Source organism: Lytechinus pictus, chromosome 2 (assembly GCF_037042905.1).
Source record: "Lytechinus pictus isolate F3 Inbred chromosome 2, Lp3.0, whole genome shotgun sequence".
Lineage (NCBI taxonomy): Eukaryota > Metazoa > Echinodermata > Echinoidea > Temnopleuroida > Toxopneustidae > Lytechinus > Lytechinus pictus.
The window spans coordinates 30,960,867-30,985,000 of NC_087246.1; the positions used below are offsets into that span (position 1 = coordinate 30,960,867).

The window sequence follows — 24,134 nt, forward strand, 5'->3', positions numbered from 1 at the left end:
TCAATAAATCTAGTAACCCCCCCCCCCCCCCACACACACTGTCTGTGCTGTTCTTTACACAGACCAGTATTAAACCAAAGAACACTATACATGTATATTTTCCAACACAAGATGGCAGTCTTTCACTTCCAGAAATGCTTGTGATCAACCAACATGTACTTGGCGGAGTAAACGCAACTTCTAGACCAAGTAGGCCAAGATTATAAAGCAATATGTTATTCACTTTACATCTTGAATTTATTTGTGTGAAAAGTAGATCTAAAGTTCCCTCCGATCCCTCTTCTCTAGGGAGTAGACCTGTGTGTTAAGGCATGAGGTTAAACACACTTGACTTGACTCCAGAGGGCTCAATATTTTTATTTTATTGGAAGAATTCCTTACTGGAGACAGAAGAGAACCAGTATAGATGTACCATAAAGATACACAATAAATATTAGTATCAACCAACGAACGTAGAGGGCAGCAACACAAGGCAGTGTTGCTTTTAGGAAGGTCCACTTTGCTCAGATTTTGTGACCATTTCCCCCCAGAGCGCTTTTTTGGAAGATTGTAGAGTTGATTTTTTTTCGTTTGTTCGATTTTACTATTTTTATGGACAATCAAACCTCCAAGAAAATATACTAAATATTATTATTTACGTATTTGTGTATCTAAAAAAAATGTAAGACAACAGGTAATCATGATTCCTGTAGTTTGCAGAGCAATAAATATACATAGACTGATGACATTTGTATTACTGTTCTTCTGCTTAATTTCGCTGCCCCTACCAAACCTACACAAGCTAACGCCAGAGCCAAGACCGTGATGCTCTGGTCTGGCCGCGCTGGAACTTCCCCGGTCACCTCAGTGCGCGTAGGCCTACTGCGCATTATGCTGGCGCACTGCACTGGCAGGATAATCTCGACGCGACTCGACTTAGCTAGATATGGACTTGAAAGGTATAGACTTGGTCTGTCATTGATGTGGCACTATGGCGGATGAGCAACGATAAATATTCAAGGTTAGAATTTTAATTTTCATTTACAGTGTAGATTGTAGTCTGGAATAATTATGTTATATCCACAAATCCAATCCAGATTTTGCAATCCATCCGCTAGGATCGAATACGGCCACTCAACTAGCAAAGCCAAGTCCTAGTCTAACGTTAGACCTAATATTTATTTTAGACAGGAATTATCTGGTTCAGTATCGAGCTATGTATATTCCGACGGGTCTTGACTTGAGAACTATCAAGGGGCTATGGTCTATGTCACATCTACTATTTTTATTCCACAATTTAAAAAAAAATTGTGTTAGCATATGCATGCAGCCAACCGTACCCTACCTCAGCACCGACCGGGGCCGGGGCGCCGGTGCGGTTATGCCAGCCATGGCGCTTGTATACTCAAGAGGCCGAGGTGGTGCTGGAATGTGTAGGCGCATTAATGTGGTGCAGCGAAATTTAGATGAAGAATGTATCAACCTCATTTATCCTTGTTATCATATTGATATGCAAAGTCATAAAACCGTTGTCACCACCACGTAATATTTAGGAAAAATACAGGGATAAATATTTCATAATTTTAAGCATATTTAATGTAAAAAAATTTCAAGCAAAAATAATGATAAAGAGGAAATGAAAAAAAAAATCAACTCTACAATCTACTAAAAAAGTGCTCTGAGAGGATTTCGGTGGTCACAAATGAGCTTGGCTAAATCCGGGTGAAATTAGCAGACTGGTTTATTTATGACCGAATTTAATCTAGTTTTACTGAAGATTTACAAAAAATTAAGACAATAATTTATTAACAGTTTTATTTTCATAATGTGGTACATTATTATTCTATTGCTTAAATATTTTTGTTTTTTCTATCATTTGAATCTGGTATGTCATAATCTATTAGTTTTCTTCTATTTTGCTATTACTCCGTGTGTGTATTGAATCGGGCCATGGTTTCGTTGGCATGGCTACCAAATTGTTTGCGCACTTCAATTGTATGCGCGTATTGAGTGGACCTTCCTAATAGCAACATGCTTGTGTGTTGCTGCCCTCTACGTTCGTTGGTATCAACCATATTGATTCCAAAAGATAGAAAAGCTAAGAGGGCAGCCATTATTAAAGGGATATCTATCAAGATAAAAATTCTGGTTTTAAAATAAATTAAAAGAATAACAGAAGCAGGTAGGTGATAGCTTAAACAAATCAGACAAAAGAACAGAAATTCATGAAATTTTCAGTTGTAAAAAATTGTCATTACTATTCTTACAATGACTTAAAGTTGGGCGAAAAGGTAATGCCATGTGATGTTGGGTAGGTACAGTCTTTTTTTAAAACTTATATACATGATATTCTTATTATATGAGGGACACGCAAAAATACGATATCTATAAAACATTAAGTACATTATTCTGTTTTTTCCTCCTTTCACAAATATCATTTTATTAGCCAGGTTGGATTCCCCTACAAGGAAATAAAATGTATTCTGTCACAAAGTGGGCCGAACAGACTCTAATGACAATGACAATGATGGTGAGGAGAAGGACAAAAAGAACAAGGATGATAATGATGAAGATGATGATGAGGAGGAGGAGAATGATGATAGTGAAGATGATGATGACAATGGTGGGATAAATATGATGACTATGACAATGATGATGGTGATAATGATGCTGATGATATTGATGTTGAGAAGAAGTAGGACTATGATGATGATGGTATTAACAATGATGATGATGATGATGATAATGGTGATGTTGAGAAGTAGAATTATGATGATTAAGATGATGATCATCATCACAAAGCACTAACACCATTTCCACTGCATTTGAAGAAGAATCATTAAAGTATTTTCCAAATGTTCAATGTAACCTTTGATCTACTTACCTGATAAAATCTTGTAAGCAGATGACCCATGACCTGCTGTATGCTGACCGTACGAACCACGATGAGAGAGATTAGAACAGGACTGACCAGCTTGTAGAGGAAACGAGTTGCCTTGGTTACATGACCTGAGAAGAGATTCATGAAACCAATCCATTACTGCTTGACCACTGCATAGTCTACATGTAATTCTTATAGGCTTCTTACACCGCTTTCAGTAACTTGCTGGTCCGGACCAGCTCTAGGCTAAGTCGTAAAATTTTTAGTTTATCAACGGCACGGTATAAAATAGCCCACGTCACGTCCGGGCTATTTAGGTGCTGTTTTTATCAGCACCAGACCAGTGCCATCCGCTATCTGACCAAGTATTTGAATGGGTGATCATAATATTAGCGCGACTCTATGTAGTTAGTGAATGCTTGTGGTGCGGACTATTTTACTGGAGGCCTGGTGCAAACCCCAAAATCATGAGTAACTGAAAACAGTATTAGAGGGATAATTTTTTTGTTCACTCTAACTGCACGTGGCGGGGGCTGGGAGGCCCCCTTGACATATATTGCATTAAACCATCAATATCAATAGGTGGATAAAGCTTACAACATCGATATTGAGACCTCAGAAACACTTGAAAGTACTCCAACAGGTCAAGTGCTCACAGAATTCCACACTTTTTTCTCTCTGAGTATATCTTAAAAACTGGAATCTTTGACAAAAACCTATAAATTCACCAAGTAAATTTGTTCGCATTAACATAGGCCTACATGTACCATTTTAGTCTTTTATTACACTCGTTTCCCATACACAGGCACTGGCCATCAATATTTTGATATCGATAATATCAGCACATAACAATATCCCATACGGATGGCCATCAATGCATTATAAAACCTGTAACATGAACTGCTCATGCAAATAAGGTCTCAAAAGTTTCATTACTTTTGTCTTCAAGTCCTGCGCATTTAGAATATGAGAGTAACATCTACCCTCAGGAAATCCAGCAGCCAGACATCCAGAAAATTATGAAAGAAACAAAAATTGCTGATGGAATATCCATATCTTATTTGGAACTCTTAAGACATCAAACAACCACTGTGAGTATTTGAAGCACATTTCTACATACGCCTATAGTCCTGTATATACGTCGAATAATGTCAACAGTGAACTTTTTGCAACACCGCTATTTGGAATCACTGAAGCAGGCCTCGTGAATTCCTTCTATGCAGTTCATGCTATATCTAATTGAATCCCGACACCTGACACACAACATGAATTACAATCTCAACATGGAGACACAAATAGCAATAATTATTGCAAAAAGTGTAAAGTTCCAGGCAATCTGCAAATTTGGTGTACAAAATAAACCAAAACGCAATAGTGAAACACAGGAAAAGGATGATAGTGGTATGAATCAGCTGAAAGGAGCAATTGAAAACTGGAAAGGGTAGTATTAAAATGTATTAAGGATATCCAACTCCAATCACACAGTGATAAAAATACCTGTGCTGAAGAAAACAAGCTAAATACAACAGTTAATAATCAGAAGGAGAATATAATCTCTCTGAAAGAATGTATTAACCAACCGAAATCAGAAATTAATATTCAAATGAACGAATATGAGCTACTGCTCAAAGAATAACGGCTCCATGTACTTGTCAAAAGTAAAAAACAAGAATTGGATATGCATAAAGAATACAATGAGAACAAAGGAAGGAAATCAAACGAACTTCAAAGTGAATTGGATCAAACAGTGAACAAATTTAAACATTTGAAAGGACTAGTACATTTGACTGTGCCTGTAAATGAACGATCTCATTGGTCTCATCAAAGTGTCATTCAAAGCAATCAAGCTGTTTGTATCCCTAGGCATGCCCCGAGACGATAATCCACTGTACCAGCAGCAGGTGGACATGGTCAATAGTACGTTGATGGCAAAAGCGTTATATCATTGAGACCTGCTCTACCGAGGAACAATCAACACTTTATGATGATTGTGACCAACTATATTAGAATGAAACTAGAGTTTCAGCAGAAAATCTCTGATTGGCAATTGACAGAAGCTCTTCACAACATAAAAGACAAATTTCTTGTTTAACGTCTATCAGAGGATCGATAAATGTTTGTATGTGTTTTCTCTTTTATTTTCATTGCTGGTCATTGCCCCAGTCAGAAGTTGTGTGTTTACCCTACCTTGGCAAATGGGTACAACGTAACTCAGAGAAATGTGAAGAGCAAGCATTGAAATCTGTTACTGGAATGTAAATGGGATACATAAGAGATGGGATGAGGTTAAATTTTCCTTAAAACTTTGTCAATGTTTTCAAATTGTATATGGCAGAACCGCAGAAGTATAAACAGGACCAAAGGACACTGTGTCTTTACAAGACCGCCGGACCACTGATTCTCCCAGGACCAGGTCCGCACTTACGCCATAAGTACCGGAGCACGCCTAGCGAACACTCACTCCTGAAGACAGACAGTCAACCTGACCGAAACGTCGAGTCTTCTCTTGCTATACAACTCCATTTGCTGACTCATGCCAGCCTTCTCTCATCTACTCGAGATTCTCACCCTGCCTACTACCCAGCTTTCCACTCCCTCTGGTTTACAATGTACAGTCCTTTTAAGGACTACACTCATTCCGAAAATTATTTCTATCCACTTTCATCTCAGTCCGTCCAGGACTTTACGTATGATGAACCGTCAACCTCTACCACTTCCGTGATTGTTCATACCACCATGCAAACCTTCAAACATCATCGTTACAAGGATATGTTGATAGAATCATTTGCAGGAGACCTAAAAATGTGAAAGTGGATTGGCCTTGTACGTAAAATAATCTATTAAGCATCAGGTTTCAATTATTAATAATACTTTAAGTGGATATAACTGGATAGAGCCAGGTAAAAATAACCAAGGCTCATTTGAGGAGCTGTGCTTCGGCTAGGTAAGTCCAGAAAACTCCACCTTTTCATCAAACATAAATTCAATTGATGCTACATGTATACATTGAAAGATATCGCTACTTATAAACTGGGGGAAATGCATGAAAATCTGTGACCTCAACGTTCATATTCCATACCAGATGGAATTGAATATGACTCAGTACATGATCGTAAGTCACTGCCAGTGTCATTCCCTCTTGATTGTTCTAAGGCTTATACTAGGACAAATCAAGACACAAGGCCCATGAACAGAAGATGCAAATATGTACCGTAATTGAACTTTGTGAAGTGAGTGACCTTACAATAGTTAAAAAATGGTGTAAACTTGGAGATTTGACTGTTAATTTAACTTATGAGTCAAATGCCACAATATCTAGTGTGTAAGATTATGTTCTAGCTGAAAATGGTGCTTTGGGCGATAAATTGTATTTCTATGTCGATGACCTCAATATTATTTCTGACTGCTGCCCCATTGACTTATCATTAAAGTCAACCACTCCTGCAAATCAAAGAACCACATTAAATGCAGAAAGTATTGCAGCAAATCTTTCATGGGGGGGGGGGGGGGTGAGGTAGGTTAGAATGTGAAATAAAATACTTATGAGTTTGTATTTTTACTTACTCATACTTGACGTTGCAGTAGATAATACAAGCTGAACTAGTGAAAGATGGTCAAATGATTCACTGTAAGGGTAGAAAATACATTAATGTATTAAAATATATAAATTCCCCAAAAGGAAGTTAGTTTACTTAGTCCAGGATGAAATCAAATTAACTTTTTAATTGCCTGTTAACCAAGTATGTAGACTAAACATGATGGGTTTGGTTTAGCAGTTAGAGCACCATCTGGTGACCAATATGATATATGATTACCCGTATCAGACATCTGAGCTGGTAATTTACAAAACCGCATTGCCCTAGATTTTCTGAATATCAGGGAAGGGATAGGTATATTGTTTGTATTCTGCTTGGTCTCTTTACGAGTATTGACTTTGCATGCAGAGACGATGCAAAATATACCTTTGTATTTCCCCTGGTCTCACAACCGGGCATTTGAGGATGCGTAGGAAGAGAGAAAGCTTCATAATGATCCGTGCAGCAACAATATACGTCATAATAAAGACAACACTAGATTCGGGCGCTGGATATGCATCTCTGGGTACGCGATCTTACAAGTACGTCATTATGGTAAAGTGCAGAGCCTGGCCCCTGATATAAACATGACGCAGTAGAACCATATTCTTGAAAGAAATATCTCAATTTTCATGATTTTTGCTCTAGATGTCTGATTAGAATAATAAAAATATTGACTGGCTCGTCTTTCAGGGAACATCCCATACATTGCCCTTAAAAGAACCATTTTGCCCTCGTCTAAAGACTCGGGCCAATATGATTCTATTGGGGGCAATATATATGAGATGTTCCCCTCAAGGCCAGTCAATATTATATGATGATAATCTAATTTGGTTGATCTCTTGCAATTAAGTTACTTTTCCCTAATTAATATCATGATTTCAATCTGGATATTCATGATTAGACCAATGAATTAAAAGCATGGAATATTTCAATCTTGAGGTTATTCACAGAAATTATATAATTATTTCAAAATAATGAATTTCAAGCAGAAATTTGAGGTTCTTGTCAGAGCAGTTGGCTAAAGGTAGACTGTGTGTGACTGCTGTTATTATGATTATTATTATACTATTATCATCATTTCATATAAATGTGTGAATTTTTAAAGTGACACCAATAACTAAACACTGCACCCCTTGGAAAGGATAATTAACAAGGCCTTTCTGGGGAAGAAAAGACCATTCACAAGGCTTTTCTTGTGAAGAAAAGATTGTTCACAAAGTCTTTCTGGTGAAGAAAATATCATTCACAAAGTCTTGCTGGTGAAGAAAATATCATACACAAGGCCTTTCTTAGGAAGAAAAGATTGTTCACACTGCCTTTCTGGTGACGAAAAATGAGAAAAGGACTTACTCAGACCATTCCTTTGGTTCTGGAAGGGGATTGTGAATAAGATTGGATTCATAGACTCCAGCACACAGGGAGCCTATCATGCACAGGCTGACAATGGAACAATCGGATATGATACCTGAAAGGATAGGAAGAATTACTAAGTAGTGTAAATCATTCGACAGAGCTGCATTAAAAGTGTATATGGGCAATTCCATTGGTTGGTGGACATGAGCTCGATGTGTCTTTGTACTGTATAGCCCATCTGAACCGTAACGTGAGTAACCACTTTATCTGCACCCCTAGTAAAAACCATGTGTTCTTTATTTTTTGAATTATATACAAATTTGTCTCCCTAATATACTTCTTTGAAATGGATATAATCAACTTTCATAAAAGCCTTGTATGAGGACACTTTTCACTTGTGTCCACTTTTCATTTTATGCATGTCCAAATCATGTAACATGAGTAACTGACACATTTCAAAGATTTGCCAGGAGCATAATGAAATTTCCCAAGTTTTGTTTTTATACAAAGGATAGTCAGACTGCGTACTACGTTGTGATAAAGAGATGTTTAGTTCCTATCAATAATAATGGAGTTACAGCTCCAAGTATGAGTCAAAATGTCTCCAAATGTAACGTGGGTAACCGTGGAATAGTATTGGTGGTGATTTTTTACCTGATTGCTAAGAAAGCATGAATGCTTGTAAGCAAGCAACCAGAGGACCAACGGCTTAAGGTCCTCTCCGAAGGACCTGGTACTGAGGATTAATGCCTTACGAAAGGGCACTAGCGCACCAAGTGGGAATCGAACCCGGGTCACCGGAATACAAGTCCCCCGCTCTACCGACTGAGCTAATAGCATGAACGATGAATGCTTACAAAATGATGCTCATTTTATATATCATTTTATCTTCAGATTTCTAGGAACCTACTACTACTACTACCACTACTAATACTACTACTACTACTGCATTACTACCTGTACTACTATTACTACTGCATTACTACTTGCACTACTATTACTATGACTACTTCTACTACTACTACTACTACTACTACTACTGCATTACTACTATGACTACTTCTACTACTACTACTACTACTACTACTACTGCATTACTACTATTACTACTACTACTACTACTACTACATTACTACCTGTACTACTACTACTGCTGCTGCTACTACTACTATCACTACTACTACTACTACTACATTACTACCTGTACTACTACTACTGCTGCTGCTACTACTACTACTACTACTACTACTACTACATAACTACCTGTACTACTATTACTAGTACTACCATTGAAGAGTAGACAGCAACCACAAGAATCATCCTGAAAAAAGGACCCTCAACAAGGATTCAAGGGCAGGCTGCTAGGACACATAGGCCCGTATTCTGAAGTCGGGTTTAATTTAAACTCTGGTCTAATGTTGCATCTTTCACTATGGATAGCCAATTGTGACATAAATCTCTAACAGAAGAGATACATAGTATCAGCTCATTTGACTCTCGAATCAATCTTCAACTGTCTGGGAAGGATAAATAGGATAATTGTCTTCACCATTAAAGAATTTTGAAAGAGCACATTATACATAATAAACATACCATGTGAACAAATTTTGACGTTTGGCTTCCCATAATTTTAGCACAGAGTAAGACCATGGTCTTAGTTAAACCGGAGTTCAGAATACGGACCTCTATTCAAGTTTATATGATTTTGTGCAGATATCCCTCGAGATGTTCCTGATTTGTACACTCTAAACAGGGATTTTGTGCAGATGTCCCAGATATGCAAATTAGATAATTTATTCGTGTTTAAGGCTATCATGATTTAGGGGGTATTTTTCTCATGTTGGGTGTTTTTGACACTCTATTCACATTCTGCACATTTCGCACCTACCCACGAAAAAAACCCATATTCCACATTTTGTTCTCGCAGATGCTGTCCACTGGCAGTGAACCCCCCACCCAACAGGCTACACGTATACCACACCAAGTCCAATAGCATTTATTGTTTATTATTATTTAGATGTAGCGTTTTAGAGGCGTAGATATTTTTTGACGTCTTGCAAGGTTGTTTCAAAGAGAAAATATAAAAACTGATTTTTAATGTGCAAACCTATAAAAACCATCCAATTTTGAAAATATTGGACGAAATGAATATTTAGCCCCGCCCACAAGGTTTTCATTGGTTAATAAATGATTGTGCGCAAGAAGCTATTGTTACGTCACAATAAGATTGCATTGCGTATTAGTTGCCAGGTGTGGTAAAGGAGCGTCAATTTATTGAATTCAAATGTGCTTGCACTATACTCTAGTGCATCTTTACTTTTATTACAGAGATTTCTTTAAAAAAAATGACAATACTCAGGTGCCATGCTCATGATTTACAGGATTGCCATAAATGATGGTTACTAAAAACATTTTTTTTTGCTTCATTACTTTATGTTTAGCTTTGTGTGGGTATCTAAATAATAATAATATTGGATGACCAATTTTCGTGGGATGCGTATAAATATTGTTACTCGCTGAAGAACAATATGGGATTCGTATTCGACTCATCCAATATTGTTCTTCAGCTCGTACAATATTTCTTCGCATCCCACTCAAGGCCATCCAATATTCCCCAATAAAAATCATTTTCATAAATAACAAATTTCCTATTCTTACCGTGATCAGCTTTGATCGTCATAGCAAGATGGATGACAGAAACAAGAATGATGACCAATAGTATGCTGCATGAAAGTGAAATGACAAAGTGAAACATTAAATCTTACAAGGCTCCTCATCTACAATATTCACTCCTCCGTTTCATCTGTATTCTGTCTAAAATGATTCTTTGATATGATTATTTGCGACAATGAAATATTAAAATATTTATTTCATCAGCATTTATGTTAAAAATTGGCAACATCATTTTTTCCTTCCACGCTTATATATTTTTAATTTTTATAAATTAGTATCACACGAAAATGAATAAAACAGAGATAGAGAAGCATGTACAAACAGTAATTTCATTTATTTTTCATCATGTTGCCAATTTCAAGATTTCAAATATCAATTTTTTTTAATCAAAGATGTAATATTACAAAGGCAGAGAACCTCCATAGGTGTTGAGGTACAAATAATGTGAGTTTTATCATTTTTGTAAAAAAAAAAAAAAAAAAATTCAGGTCATAGTGAACTTCTCCTTCAATTTAGCTTCCAACAAGAAGCTTCACCCAAAAGGACATCTACTTCTTTTCACCTCCCTGCTGAACATTAAATGTTTTCACGTTTGTCACCCCACTGGTAATTTAAAGAAGGTAGATCAAGGGAGCATTTCATCCATATTTGTTGTCTGACAAGCTGTCAGATCTGACAACTTTCTTTGATTTTTATTGGCTGAGAAGCACTGTTACTATAGTAACTGTCAGATAAAACCCTCTTTGTCTTGATGAAATGTCTGACATGTCCTTTGATATGCTCCCATAGTGGCCATTTCATAATAAAGCATTATGATTTTACTCCTGATTGCTGACCCATTCACAAACCACTCTCACTTCCATCAGCTAAAGTTCAGATCCAATCTTCCACGATTAAAATCATTGTAGTAGACTACTGAATTCTTAAATTTCCCATTCATTCACTTTACTTTAATTCATTTTCAACCAATCATACATCAGTTTGGTCAAATAAATGCTTTGTATGGGGACCACTTGGTTCCAGTAGGAAATGGATTATCAAACATCTCCTAAGTGCAAGTTTATAATTTGTCAAAGTTTATAAGGTTACAATAATTTAGTTTCCATTATTAAAAACACAATGGAGTATCTCATTTACCACAAGAACTGGCCTGTCACCAGTCTTGCATGAAGTTATGCTTTATATTCCAAGCAGCTTTACGAAACATCAACCTGGATAGTGGGGTCTGGAAGAAAAATGGACGAAACAGACAGACAATCTCACCATGTGATTGGCTGCAATCCTGTCCTGTAGATACTAATGGCGAAGATGAAAGAAGCTGTATAGGCTATGACTGTTGTTGTCATGATTAAACCCTGTTTAGTGATGCAAAAATGATGTAAAGTATGAAATACATTGATTAGAAATAGTTTGCAAGAGATATCGACATAAAGTTTGGGCATGGTATGAAAAGCATCCAAGTAAACAAAGATCATTTTCAAAGAAATATGGTTATCATAACATTTCATGATCTTGTCCACATTGGAAGTATGATTTGGATTGTGTGGAGTAATCATGTAATCATCTAAGAAAAACAATCATTTTGGAGTTGAACAATATTAGGATACATTTTAAGATGGACTATCAAAAAGAGAATACAAAATTGGGTCAATCATTGCACATAAAGTTTACCATGATAGACTTTGAGCAAAGGATAAAATTAAAAAAATAGTTGGGAGATGACATCAGCTCGCTCATTGCACATTCATGAATATATGCATAGAACTGTTTCAACGAAACTTTGCAAAGCTGTAAATATAACTTGCCAAATTCTGGTTAAATTTTCAGTGTTTTTGCCTGATTTTACTGTTCAAATCATTTTACTTTCAGCCTTGAGTACCCCTTTAAAGATTATTTCAATATGACAGAGACACTGGATTAAAAGTCTGCAACATCAAACAGATTTCAAATTTAAACCTAAATCTTTGGGGGCTAAGTGTGGACAAGTGGATGTATAAAGGTGTAGGGGTTTGGACTTCAATCACGTAATCAGAGGTTTGAGGGTTCAAATCCTACTCCAGGGCCTCATTGCATAAAAGCAACCATTATGGTAACTTTGCCATCCAATGCTAACTACCAAGGTAACGCTGATCAACAGCCAATCAAAATCAAGGATTCCTTGCAAGTTACCCTTGGATGGGAAAGTAACCATAATGGTAACTTTTATGTGCACATCGGGGCCCTGGTGCAAATTTCTTTCAAGAAATGATTTAACCATATAATGCTGCATTCAAAGGTGAGCTAAATGGGGCTCTGGTAGGAAGTTATTCCTTGATATGCAGAGAATGTAACTAGAAAAATACAAAAATCTTAGGAAGTGGGAAAGGCCTCCTTTCATACTATCTATCCCCCTGCTCCCTTGCCAAGCCTACTGATTTTAATTTAATATCAGAATTACATGTGTCAGTATGTGATTAAGTTTCACTGGAGCATCTAGTATCAATGAAAGAATTTTCAGCACAAACAGATCCACAAATTATATATGCTTTGGCACAAGGCTTTGTTATATATTTTGAAAGTAAAAAACCCAGGGTTGTGTTATATACAGTTGGCTTCCCACCAATAAAATGATTGCAAATATATGCTTCAAATGGCAGATTATTAATTAGCATGTCAATTACCCCCCCATATTCTTTTTAACCCTATCTAGGCCGGGGTATTTTGGGAGATCATATGGCCGGGGGGGGGGGCCTCTGAAGCCCCCTTGAGATCTCGGTCGCGATCGTGCCGAAAATTGGCACGCAGCTTGCCTGGAACAGAATCTACAAAATTTTGTATTAGTTTATTTCATGCAAATTGCTATTAATTATGCTAATTTATGCGTGATTAGTATGCAAAATCATACTTTTTCCTCTATTTCCCTAAATAAAGCTCCAAATGTTTTGATTTTTGGTGTAGAAGCTCTTTGTAGCGTTCTTAGCAAATGAACATGAAAAAAATTGCGATATCAGACAAATTTCTTATGTATTATATTGTTTTTTGCAATTTATTATGTATTTCTTTGTTTTTTGGACCTTTTGTTTTTTATTGTTTTTTCAATTAACTTTGTCGGGGCCTCTTTTGATCTCATAAACAGCATAAAATAAACCCATTTAGACCAGCAAAACTAAAAATAATCATACAATTATGATTAAGGGTTGAAAACAAAATTTGCATTGACTTTGTACACAAAATCACGTTTTTGTTCTGACATGCACTTACAAAATGTTGCGTAATTTCAGAACCGCGAACCCGGTCGTCGCAAATTTGGTCTCAAAAGATGCGCAAGACTTGAAAGTAATAAGTCTGCGAGCGGCGCGGTCAAAAATTTCGCACCGCAAAAATATTGCGCGAATCGTTGAGGGGGGGGGCCTCCGAGCCCCCCCCCCCCCGGCCTAGATAGGGTTAAATGACAGACTGATAATGAATTGTCAATACAATAATCCCATTTTAAAGGAGTTATTTTAATTCTAAGTAATATTGGTTGACACTGGGGCAATGGTTCAGAACACAAGAGGAAATCGGGTTTTGTTTCCCTTCTGAATACAAACATAATCATCACCCATACCTTGGCAAGAAGCTCTTGATCATCAATGTGGTCCGATACCTCCTTGCTGAGCCTCATGGAGATTCGAATCACCCCGACGGCTTCTACAAACAAGATCAAAGGTTCCGTGATCCAGATCAGCTGACCGTATAACCAGACCAGAGGGTAGGGTACAATGCTAATAGGAAGACACATGATGACCACGAAGAATCCAATGGTGAATACAGGGAGAAGGAAATTCTGTGGTGGTGGAAACAGGAGAAGAATGTGTCCATTGTGGATTAGTGTTTGAATGTTCTCACATTCAGTATTTCAGAACAAGGAGGATACAGAATACACGTAAAAGAGCAGAATCATAATTACAGCGAATACACAAAAAGGGATATAACCCTGTCCTGAATGAATGTTGCATACAGGCTTCCTGGTGGTCCATAGCCTACAGGTCTCCTTAGTCCAATCTTCCCAAACTCTACATAGGTCAGAATTATACAAAATCAAAATGAAATATTAGATTAAAAGTGAGACCGTAAACTGGCAAAATGATGGTTCATTACGTGACTTGAACAATATCATGGATGTTCAATGGGCGATTCTCAAAATATTGACAGGTGGCCTAGCCAGGAGGCTCCTACAGAGTAAAAATCATTCACTTACGTGTGCTTACTCTCCACGGAGCCAGGGATTGCGTCCCATTCATGTGTGTGTCCCGCCAAAAAAACTGAAATTCTCGCCCCCGAGATTTCTACTTTCCTTCTAAAAGATCTAGCCCTAAACCATGTAAATGGGATACAACTTCGTTTTTCGCCAAGCTACAAGATGCATATCCTTGATATGCGTCATTTAGCTTGGCGAAAAACAAAGAGAACAAGATGGCGACGTAAACATGGCAGCAAGTTTTCCCCGTCTTTTCATAATATTTTTCTCGTTTTTTTAATGAATTCTTGTTTAAAAATGAAATCAATATTGTAGAAATGTTGGAAATGAAGATGTATCCCATTTACATGATTTAGGGCTAGATCTATTAGAAAACTTGTAGAAATCTCGGGGGCGAAAGTTTAAGATTTTATCGCGGTACACGCACATGAATGGGACCCAATCCCTGGCTCCATGGAGAGTAAGCACACGTTAGTCAAGGCTCCACATTAACTTTTTTTGGTGGTGACCCATTCGGGCCACCAAAACCATCAAATAATTTTTTTTGGTGACCCGATATTAAAGTTTGGTGGCCCGAAAAATATAAAGAAACACATTAAAAATTAATAAAACAAACTTCTGAAATATTAATTCTGCAGCCACTACCACTAAATACTTTCACTTTATCATCTTGTATGTGAACCTTGTTTGCTGTTATTTTACTTTGCTAATTGGCTTGTGGTAAAATACATGTATAAATTGTTTCTATCGTTGTAAAAATGAAATGATTGAAAGAGAATAAATGAATTTTATTGTTCGCAGGTTGTGTGGACTTTTTTTTTAAATCTCCGTATAGACACACACTCATCATGGTAAAGTAAATAAATAGTGCATAGCAAACTCAGATGTACAAAACAATGGTTTTTCATTTCTTCCTATTTGAATCCTAAAACCTAGATTATGCAGGCCCCAAATCCAGTTTATTTCCATTTTCTCTTTTGCAGCATATTATAGCAGGAGAAAAACACAGAAAAATATGCTGCAAAATTAGAACAATGCATAAAAGGGGAAAACAAATGAAAATAATTTTCAAAAAGTATATTACAAAAAGAAAACAAAACTAATAAAAATAAGTGAAATAAAACAAAAGAAAGAAAATGAAGAAAGAAAAAACAAAGAACAGAGAAAAAACAAAGAACAGGGAAAAAAAAATAATAATAATTTAGAGAGAAAAAAAAGAAAAGAAAGTGAAAGAAAAATGAATAAAACAGAATTAATATAAACATGGGGAAAAGGGGAAAATTAAGAAGCCATTACGAATATTTTTTTAACAGCTGTGGCAACAGTCTTTTCTGACTGGAATATAATTAAAAGCCAAGCAAATAATTTTCACTTACCTTCTGGGAATGGCACATTTCTATTTTTATATCCTTTAGTTTGTATTATTTTATTTTCAGTAGAAACATATTTTTTAATCAGGCATATTCAACGGGAAGGGGTATAAATGGTTTAACCACTGTAAAAAAAATGAAAGAAAAAAAATAAGAAGAAAACGGCAAAAGTTATATCTGGAAAAAAAGTGTGAGAAAAGTCCTTCCCTATATGTGCCAAAATGTTGGAAAACTTCACATTTCATATCAATGAAATGCCTTTCTCAAGAGTGGTTTAAGAAGTCATTTATAAACAAGAAAGAAAGAAACTGTCTGTTTATTTTTGGCTAGAAAAGATAACAGCTTCGAAAGAAACAAAGTATCAACATACATACAAATGCACACGTGGGATCGGGACTGTGATGTACTTGCCTATGTGTTTTTATGTGTATTAATTCATTTGGAAATCGGTCTTTTGTAGTCAAAAGAGAGGTCATAATTCCTCTTCTTAATGCTTGCAAATAATCAGGGTACACCAAATTTTCGTAATATAGTCTGTAGAATGTCATTTCATTGGTGTAAAATGTGACTTTGACTCAGATTTTCAAAGTTCTGTGGAAGATTTCTTAGCAGCAACATTTTTTATCGCAGCTCCCAGAGTCTGAATAGGCTGAGCTAGATCTAGAGCACAGCTGTATGCAGTGGCTTCATGCAAAGCTCACGCCAGCCGGCCGGCGCGGCTGGCTGGATAATAGCTACTGTATGCTATAGCTGTAGGCCTAATATGCAAACTTCGTGTGTGTGTATTTGTGTGTAGATCAACAAAAAGGGCGCATGACGAACTGGGTTGCAATTTGAACTGTAGAAAGTTGATAAATGCGTGCAAAATCGGGAGAAAAATTGCGCTACTTTGAAAATTATTGGTTGCCCGATTCGGGCCACCAAAACTTAACATTTTATCAATAATGGTTGCCCGAGGTGAATTTCTGGTGGCCCCGGGCCACCGCTAATGTCGAGCCTTGCGTTAGTGAATGATTTTTACTCTCTAGGAGCCTCCTGGCTAAGGTGGCCTGATACATTAACAAGTACATCAAACGTATCAGCACTTGGCATATACGTAAAGAATAAAGTAGAAGACTATTCCATAAGTTTAATACAGAGGCAAGACTTTCATATGTCCCCTCCACTAAAATTGAAAAAAAAAATATGGAGAAGGTTTATCAAGAATTACCTAACATATATCTAAGAGATTTAGGAAGGAAAAGTTGGATACATACCAAAATATGGCTTTATTCTGTCAAAATCTAGAGTGTGTGTAATTCCCAATCATGATTTCAAGTATGGTGTTGAAATCTGGTGTTGGTGTTGTGACAACACCAACACCAGCCACAACACTGTACTTGAAATCACGCTGGTGTTGGGATTGACCTCAGAAAATATGACTTATTTCCGGCAGTTCATGTTGAGCGCTGGTGTTGAATGTCGTCTGCTGAACCAAGCATTACAGCCGGTGTATTACAACCCCCAGGGATTGGGAAAATCGTGATTTCAAGTTCGGTGTTGATAAACTGTAGCTCGCGAACATGATGAAACATCCACGTAAAATTATCTTTTACAGTTAAGATGAGCGCAAATCATTAGAGTTAACATTTTAATGAAAAATAATATTTATGCTTTCTGATTCTTGCAGTGATCTATGCAGTGATTCTTTGAATTCTGTACGGTAAGATTTTATTGCAATTTCTTCCTGATTTTACTTTCGTCGAGAATTTCTCGCGTAAAGTTGAGATGATCAGCAGCGCAGTGCAAGGGCCGTCACTCATACTAGGCTATCGATAACGCGATCAGTATCGCTCCTCTGATTCTGAACTCAGCTCGGTTCAGCAGCCTTTTCACGATCTCAACACTAACACTAACGCCAAACACCGCACTTGAAATCACCCAATTCCATCGGTTCATTTAGTCAGAAAAATAAATACCCAATAGTTTACTCATGGAGCTGGAGAGTAGATCTAGTCGTATTATCAGTTGATAACCTTATGAAACCCATGGCTTTAAACAATTCCTGCTATACAGTATACGTATAGACTATAGTATAGTACTTGCTAGTTCAGTGAGTAAAGCGACAGACTAGGGATGCTTTGTTCTGCAGCGACAGGTTCGAATCCATTATCCAACCGGAAGTAAGAAGAAAAAAAAACTACAAAGAAGAAAAAAAGAACAAAAGAAGGGGGTTTTGGAGAAGTATTTTTAAAATTTTTTTTAGTGGAGCTGGAGGGGACAAGTCATAACTTAAGGAAGTCTTTCCGTCACAGAAGTCAGAACACTTAACAAGTTTATATTGATAAATTGATGATAGGTCGATAAGGTTATACTTATATTTTCGTAATCTTAGTTTCTTACATTACAATTCTTCTTCCGTTGAGTGCAGTCCTCGTTACAGAGTATATATAGTCGTACTTGTCTTACCACAAATTTCTTGATGAAACTCTCCAGCATCGAATACAACATCATGAGAAGAGAGAATCGGAGAGCAGTTTCTGGGCCACAAAAAGACCCCACGACTGGCATAGCAATTATCCACAACAGTGGCAGAAAACCGAGAATGTTGACACAAGGGAGACACATTTTTGTATCCAATCAGCACGAATTTGGGCCCGAATTGTATTGTAGCTGTAACTTAGACGGTTTGGCCTTGCATTGCCATGCCATTGGTTTATTGAATTCGTGTGTCCCGCGTATTTACTGCATCTGTGCCATAGATATATTTATCTCTAAAGACTCTATGATCTGTGCACAGTAGAGTTGGATACTTGTCAGGTGACATGAGGTCAGTCACGTGACGTTGTTTGTCGTACCTGCTTGTCGTCTGCTGAAGCTTTTTGTACGGAAGCATAAAAGTGCCCCCAAAGCGGCCCCAAAGACGAGAAAAAGAGTCAAGATGACTTAAAATGTTTCTTTTTCTGGTCTGAATATCAAAATAGATTCAGCTCGCATTATTTAGTTAGTGAAACTCGTATGGTCTTAGTGAATTCCTGGTAACAAAAGCCTTAGAATGCCTCTCTCCGGGTCTGAATTTCAAACAATTTTCAGCTCGCGCTTCGCGTTCGCTATATTTGATTAGCGAAATACGTATCATGTTCGTGATTACAATTACTGCAAAAAGTGCTTCATTTATTACTCCTACTAATGATGATAATGAGGTTTTATTTACCCAGGGTAGCCACTTCAGTTAGGAAACTGCTCTATACCAGCGGACCCTGCATAACATAATAAAATACCGTTCTCCTATCTAAATGCTGAGCGCCTAGCAAGAAGGCAGAAGGTCCTATTTTTATAAGTCTGGTACGACTCGGCCGATGATCGACGCTCTACCAAAGAGCCACCACTGAGCCATCATGACCGGTTTTCAATTCTTTCAGTATTAAGGTGTAATTCTAAGAAAATCAGCAAGCGCTTGGTGCTCGCATTAGATGACTATGGTTAGATATGTATGCTCTTCATGAATTTCTGAAAATAGTCCTTAAAATGTCCCCGTTTGCGGTCACTTGATATATACAAAATTTCAGCTCGCGCTTTTTTTTTTTTTTTTGCAGGTGTTTCTGCATTTATTGAAAATTCAATATGTGAAACACAGTAATCATAATGAATATAAAGAAATACAAAAAAAAATGAAATAATTACAAATTGCGACAATTACATAATAGAAGAATAATTTACATAGATATACATGTAAGCAATAATATATAAAATAAAATGCAGTGGCTAGCTATCATAAGCAAAATGCTTGAGAGAATAGCAGCCAGAGGAAGGCAGCTACATGAAAACCATTGTAGAGAAAAATTCATGGGTCTATAATAATGATGTCACATAATTATTTGAAATGTTAAGAAAAAAAGGGGGAGAGGGTAAAGGAGTCAGGTGAAGTGGTGCAGATGTGGGTGCACGTGCAGGTGAGATTTTTACAAATACTTTGATACAAGAAACCTTTTTAACAAAGCTTTAAAGGAAAAAAGAGATGTAGCTTGTTTGATGTTATTCGGCAAAGTGTTCCAAACTTCAGGACCGTGATGACGTATTGTTTTGTGAGCAATTATTATTTTTGGATTTGTTAGGTGAAAGTCAGATGAATGTCGTGTAGGGTATGAATGTATGTCTCTGTTGTAAACAAAAATATTACGGAAGGATGCTGGAATAGTGTTGTTGGAAAATTTATACATGAAAATGGCAGTTTGATAAGTGTGAATATCGTAAATTTTCAATGTCTTAAAATAATGAAATAATGGATCAGTATGGGCGAGATAATGAGAGTGATAATAAATACGAAGAGCTTTCTTTTGAAGGCGTAATATTGAGTCTATTTTTATTTTGTTACTATTTCCCCATGCTATGTTACAGTAAGAAATGTGTGACAAAATAAAGGAGTTATAAAGCATTAGTAATGATCTTTGAGATAGATAATATTTCAATTTGTACAAGATGCCTATGGCCCTTGCAATCATCATGCTAATATTACGAATATGACTACTCCATGTTACGTTAGAATCGATCAATACACCTAAAAATTTTGTTTCCTGTTTTTTGTTAATGGGCATATCATTGATATAAATGATATCGCGAAATACTTGTTTAGAATTAATATGTTTAAAGTACATGAAGTTTGTTTTATTTATGTTAAGGGAGAGTCTATTTGATTTAAACCATAATGATAATTTTTTTAATTCTTGATTTAGAGTTGCAACTAGAATGTTTAAGTTCTGATGTGAATAAAATATGTTAGTGTCGTCTGCGAATAAAACATATGTAAGTAAAGGTGATGCATTTACAATATCATTCATATATATTAAAAATAATAAGGGACCTAGGATTGAACCCTGAGGTACTCCACATTTAACGGGACATGTATGGGATGACTTGGATTTAAAATTAACAAATTGACGTCTATTAATTAAATAGCTTTGCGCTCGAATTGTTTGTTTAGTGAGACAGTTACGTATCATAATTACGAAATTGCTTTTAATGTCCCTTTTCAGGTTTGAATATTAAAAATGTTCAGCTCGCGCTTCGCGCTTGCATTATTTGATCTGTGAAATACATATGCGTTTAATGGCACAGCCCTTAAAATGTCTCTATTAGATCAGTATACCCGGCAATTGAGCGCGCTTTGCGCACCCACTACGGACTATGTGACTCAATTTTTTGTATGGTGCCCCCCAATTTCGTGACCCACGGTATACGCCACTGCCTGTGGTTGTCTAAATATTTCCAACACTAACTCTATTTCTGTGTGAACCTATATTTCAGAATTTGTCAAAAGTTTTACTCCCTTGCTTCGCTCGCTACTTTTCATAAATTTTACGTGATACGCCATATCTATCCCCGTCATTTGTTTTAAGGTGCACTTTTCCCTGTGCCCCCCCCCCCTAGCTACTTTCAACTTCGCTCCGCCGGCCGCCCCTGCAAAGAAACTTCAGAAATATAGTTTCATAGGCTCTAAGCAAATAATGTTTCATAAAGCTACGAAACAAATATTCATGCAATATAAGAATAATATATATGTATATATATGAAGTTATACATGTACAACAGCTTTGGCAACTCTTTTTTTAAATATCGTGTGACAGAAATGGATGAAGAGAACAATGGTGGGCGTAGCGTAAATCAAGGTTCCCCAGATCTATCTACCCTATGGAATAATTGGTGATGCCGAAAAAATGTCTCTGCCGGGAATCGAACCCGGGCCCCCAGCTTTGAACGCCGGTGCCTTAACCACCCGGGGGGGCCACTTACATTGACGAGTGGATACCATGCGCGACCAAAAAAAACACGTAAAAAGGATGTCTTTTTCAAGATAGGGCACGTTACGTACGTAACGTGATAAGGGTGTCAAAAATACAAAAATAATGAAAAAAGGGTATCTATTTCGCTAGGAAAGTTGCGTGTTTAGGGTCAAATTTGCGGGGATGATAAAACAAACTTAAAATGTTTTATAAAGGATGTCCTTTTTGCCCCAACACTACGTGTTTAGAGTCCGATTTGCGCGAGGTGTGAAGGTGGGGTCGTACTAAACCAAATGAAAACCGATCGACGACCGAAGGACCCGTGACATAACAATAAAATATTCCTGTACTTGTTTAGGGGCTCATTTCAGTGAATATTTGCCCAGAGTATCGTTTTGTTCCCAATACTTGTTAAGGGTAGGGTTTCACACGCCAATACTTGTTAAGGGGTGCATTTTCAGAATATGGAAATTACGTGTTTAGGGTGCTTTTCGAGACCCCATGGTCGCACATGTTCTAGACCACAGAGACGGGTTAGTGGCTAGGGCGACCCCGATCCGATTGACCGCCAGATAGACAGATTTTCGACACGAGACCAATTATAATTTCCTTTGTCGGGTGAAGGTGGGTTTTGAACAATGACAAGCCGCCATGCCTCAGCTGGATCAAATTGTATCAAAGAAATACCTTTGATCCAGCTGAGGCATGGCGGCTTGACAGAGATGATGAATTATACTTAATTTGGGAGTGTATTATAAGATTTTAATATAGATCATTTGAATTTGTGGCTTTGCCCCCCCCCCCTGCAAGGAAAATAAGTTCGGCCCCGGGGTTCGGCCGCGCCCTGCCTGCCCATCCTCATAATAATTCAAAATGAAACGGTGTTTTTACCCCGCCCCCACCCTCCACCACGCTTGCCCTTTCCGGTTTTCCCGGCTTCTCCACAGACTGACAGATTATTTCATTTTCGGATTAACGAACCTTCAGAATAACGAACCTCGTTTCGTTTTCGGACTAACGAACCTTCGGAATAAAGAACCTTATTTCGTTTTCGGACTAACGAACCTTCGGAATGACGAACCCCATTTCGTTTTCAGACCAATGAGCCCTCGGAATAACGAACCATCGGGATAACCAAGCTTCGGAATAACGCCACAAATGTTCGGATTGACGAACCCTTTATACTCTTCTGATTAACGAATATCGAGGTATAGGCAATTTGCGTGTTTCGGAAGTACGAACCTTCGGAATAAAGAACCTTCGGAATTACGAAGTGTAACCTCTCATCGAGCAGGCAATGCACGCGCGAAGCGTGAGCAAAAATTTTATATAGTGAAATGAAAGATTGTTTTTTGTGAAAGTTTTCCCCTCAGCTTATTTTATTCACTCGTCTTCCTCCTTTATTTTTTCTCTTCTTTTTTTTTCCTTCTATCTTTCCCCTTCTTTGTCCTTTTTCTGTCTTTCTCCTTTTTCTTTTGCTCTGCCACTTTTTTCTCAGGGGCACCTGGGGGAGGGGACACACCAAATTTCGGGGGGTGGGGGGGGGGGCCGTAGCTACGCCCCTGCCTGACAAGAAGGGAATATGGACCCATTTGAAATCTTTTGTAGGACTCAGCTGGGGATCGAACCACGACAGGGGCGGCGGAACGTATTTTTGCGGGGGGAGCCAAAAAAGGGCATTTTGCTGCAAATTGATAATTTCACCATAAGATTATCATCTGTGTGAAGAAGTTGTGTGTTTTGTAGTAATTAAGTTCAGCAATTTTTTAAAAGTGATTTCTGATTTATAAGATATATAATTAAGTTTTATTTTTTCGCGAGCAAGCGGTTTGGAAATTTTTCAAATCTGTAAAAACTCGCTTTTTTGTCAATTATGGACCTGATTACTGTTAAAAGGTAATCCTTGCGAGATGTTGCGAGCGCGAATCAAGAGCTCAAACTTTTGGAAATTTCATATAATAAGACATGAAAAATAAACATTCCGAGCAGTTTTTGTAATCATGAAATAGGGATGTGAAACTAACTAAAGAATTAACGCAAGCGCGAAGCGCGAGCTGAAAATTTTAATATTCTGACCAGAAAAGAAACCTTTCAAAGACTGCATTAAGTGACTCATGAATAGGATATCGGCTACATATCTCACCAATCGAATAATGCGAGCGCAAAGCTCGAGCTGAAAATTTGTCACATTCTAACCAGAAAATTGGATATTCAAGGCATTTTATTTAACCAGGAACAGAATGACTACCTGGTAGTCTACCTTAATAAACAATAAATGGTGCAAACACAAAACAAGAGCTCAAACTTTTGGAAATTTCATGT

General features: G+C 37.3%; 1 protein-coding gene across 1 annotated transcript; it reads right to left on the reverse strand.

Annotated features, from left to right (window-relative positions):
* Positions 1-575: 575 nt before the first annotated feature.
* Positions 576-18,834, reverse strand: LOC129281493 (uncharacterized). The gene is made up of 7 exons (XM_064095820.1): positions 18,502-18,834; positions 14,051-14,269; positions 11,728-11,819; positions 10,450-10,514; positions 7,789-7,903; positions 6,425-6,486; positions 576-2,988 (listed from the first exon to the last, which is right to left on the reverse strand). Exons 1-7 carry the CDS (start codon positions 18,658-18,660, stop codon positions 2,819-2,821), a joined length of 882 nt encoding a protein of 293 aa, XP_063951890.1. The 5' UTR covers positions 18,661-18,834; the 3' UTR covers positions 576-2,818.
* Positions 18,835-24,134: the final 5,300 nt, after the last annotated feature.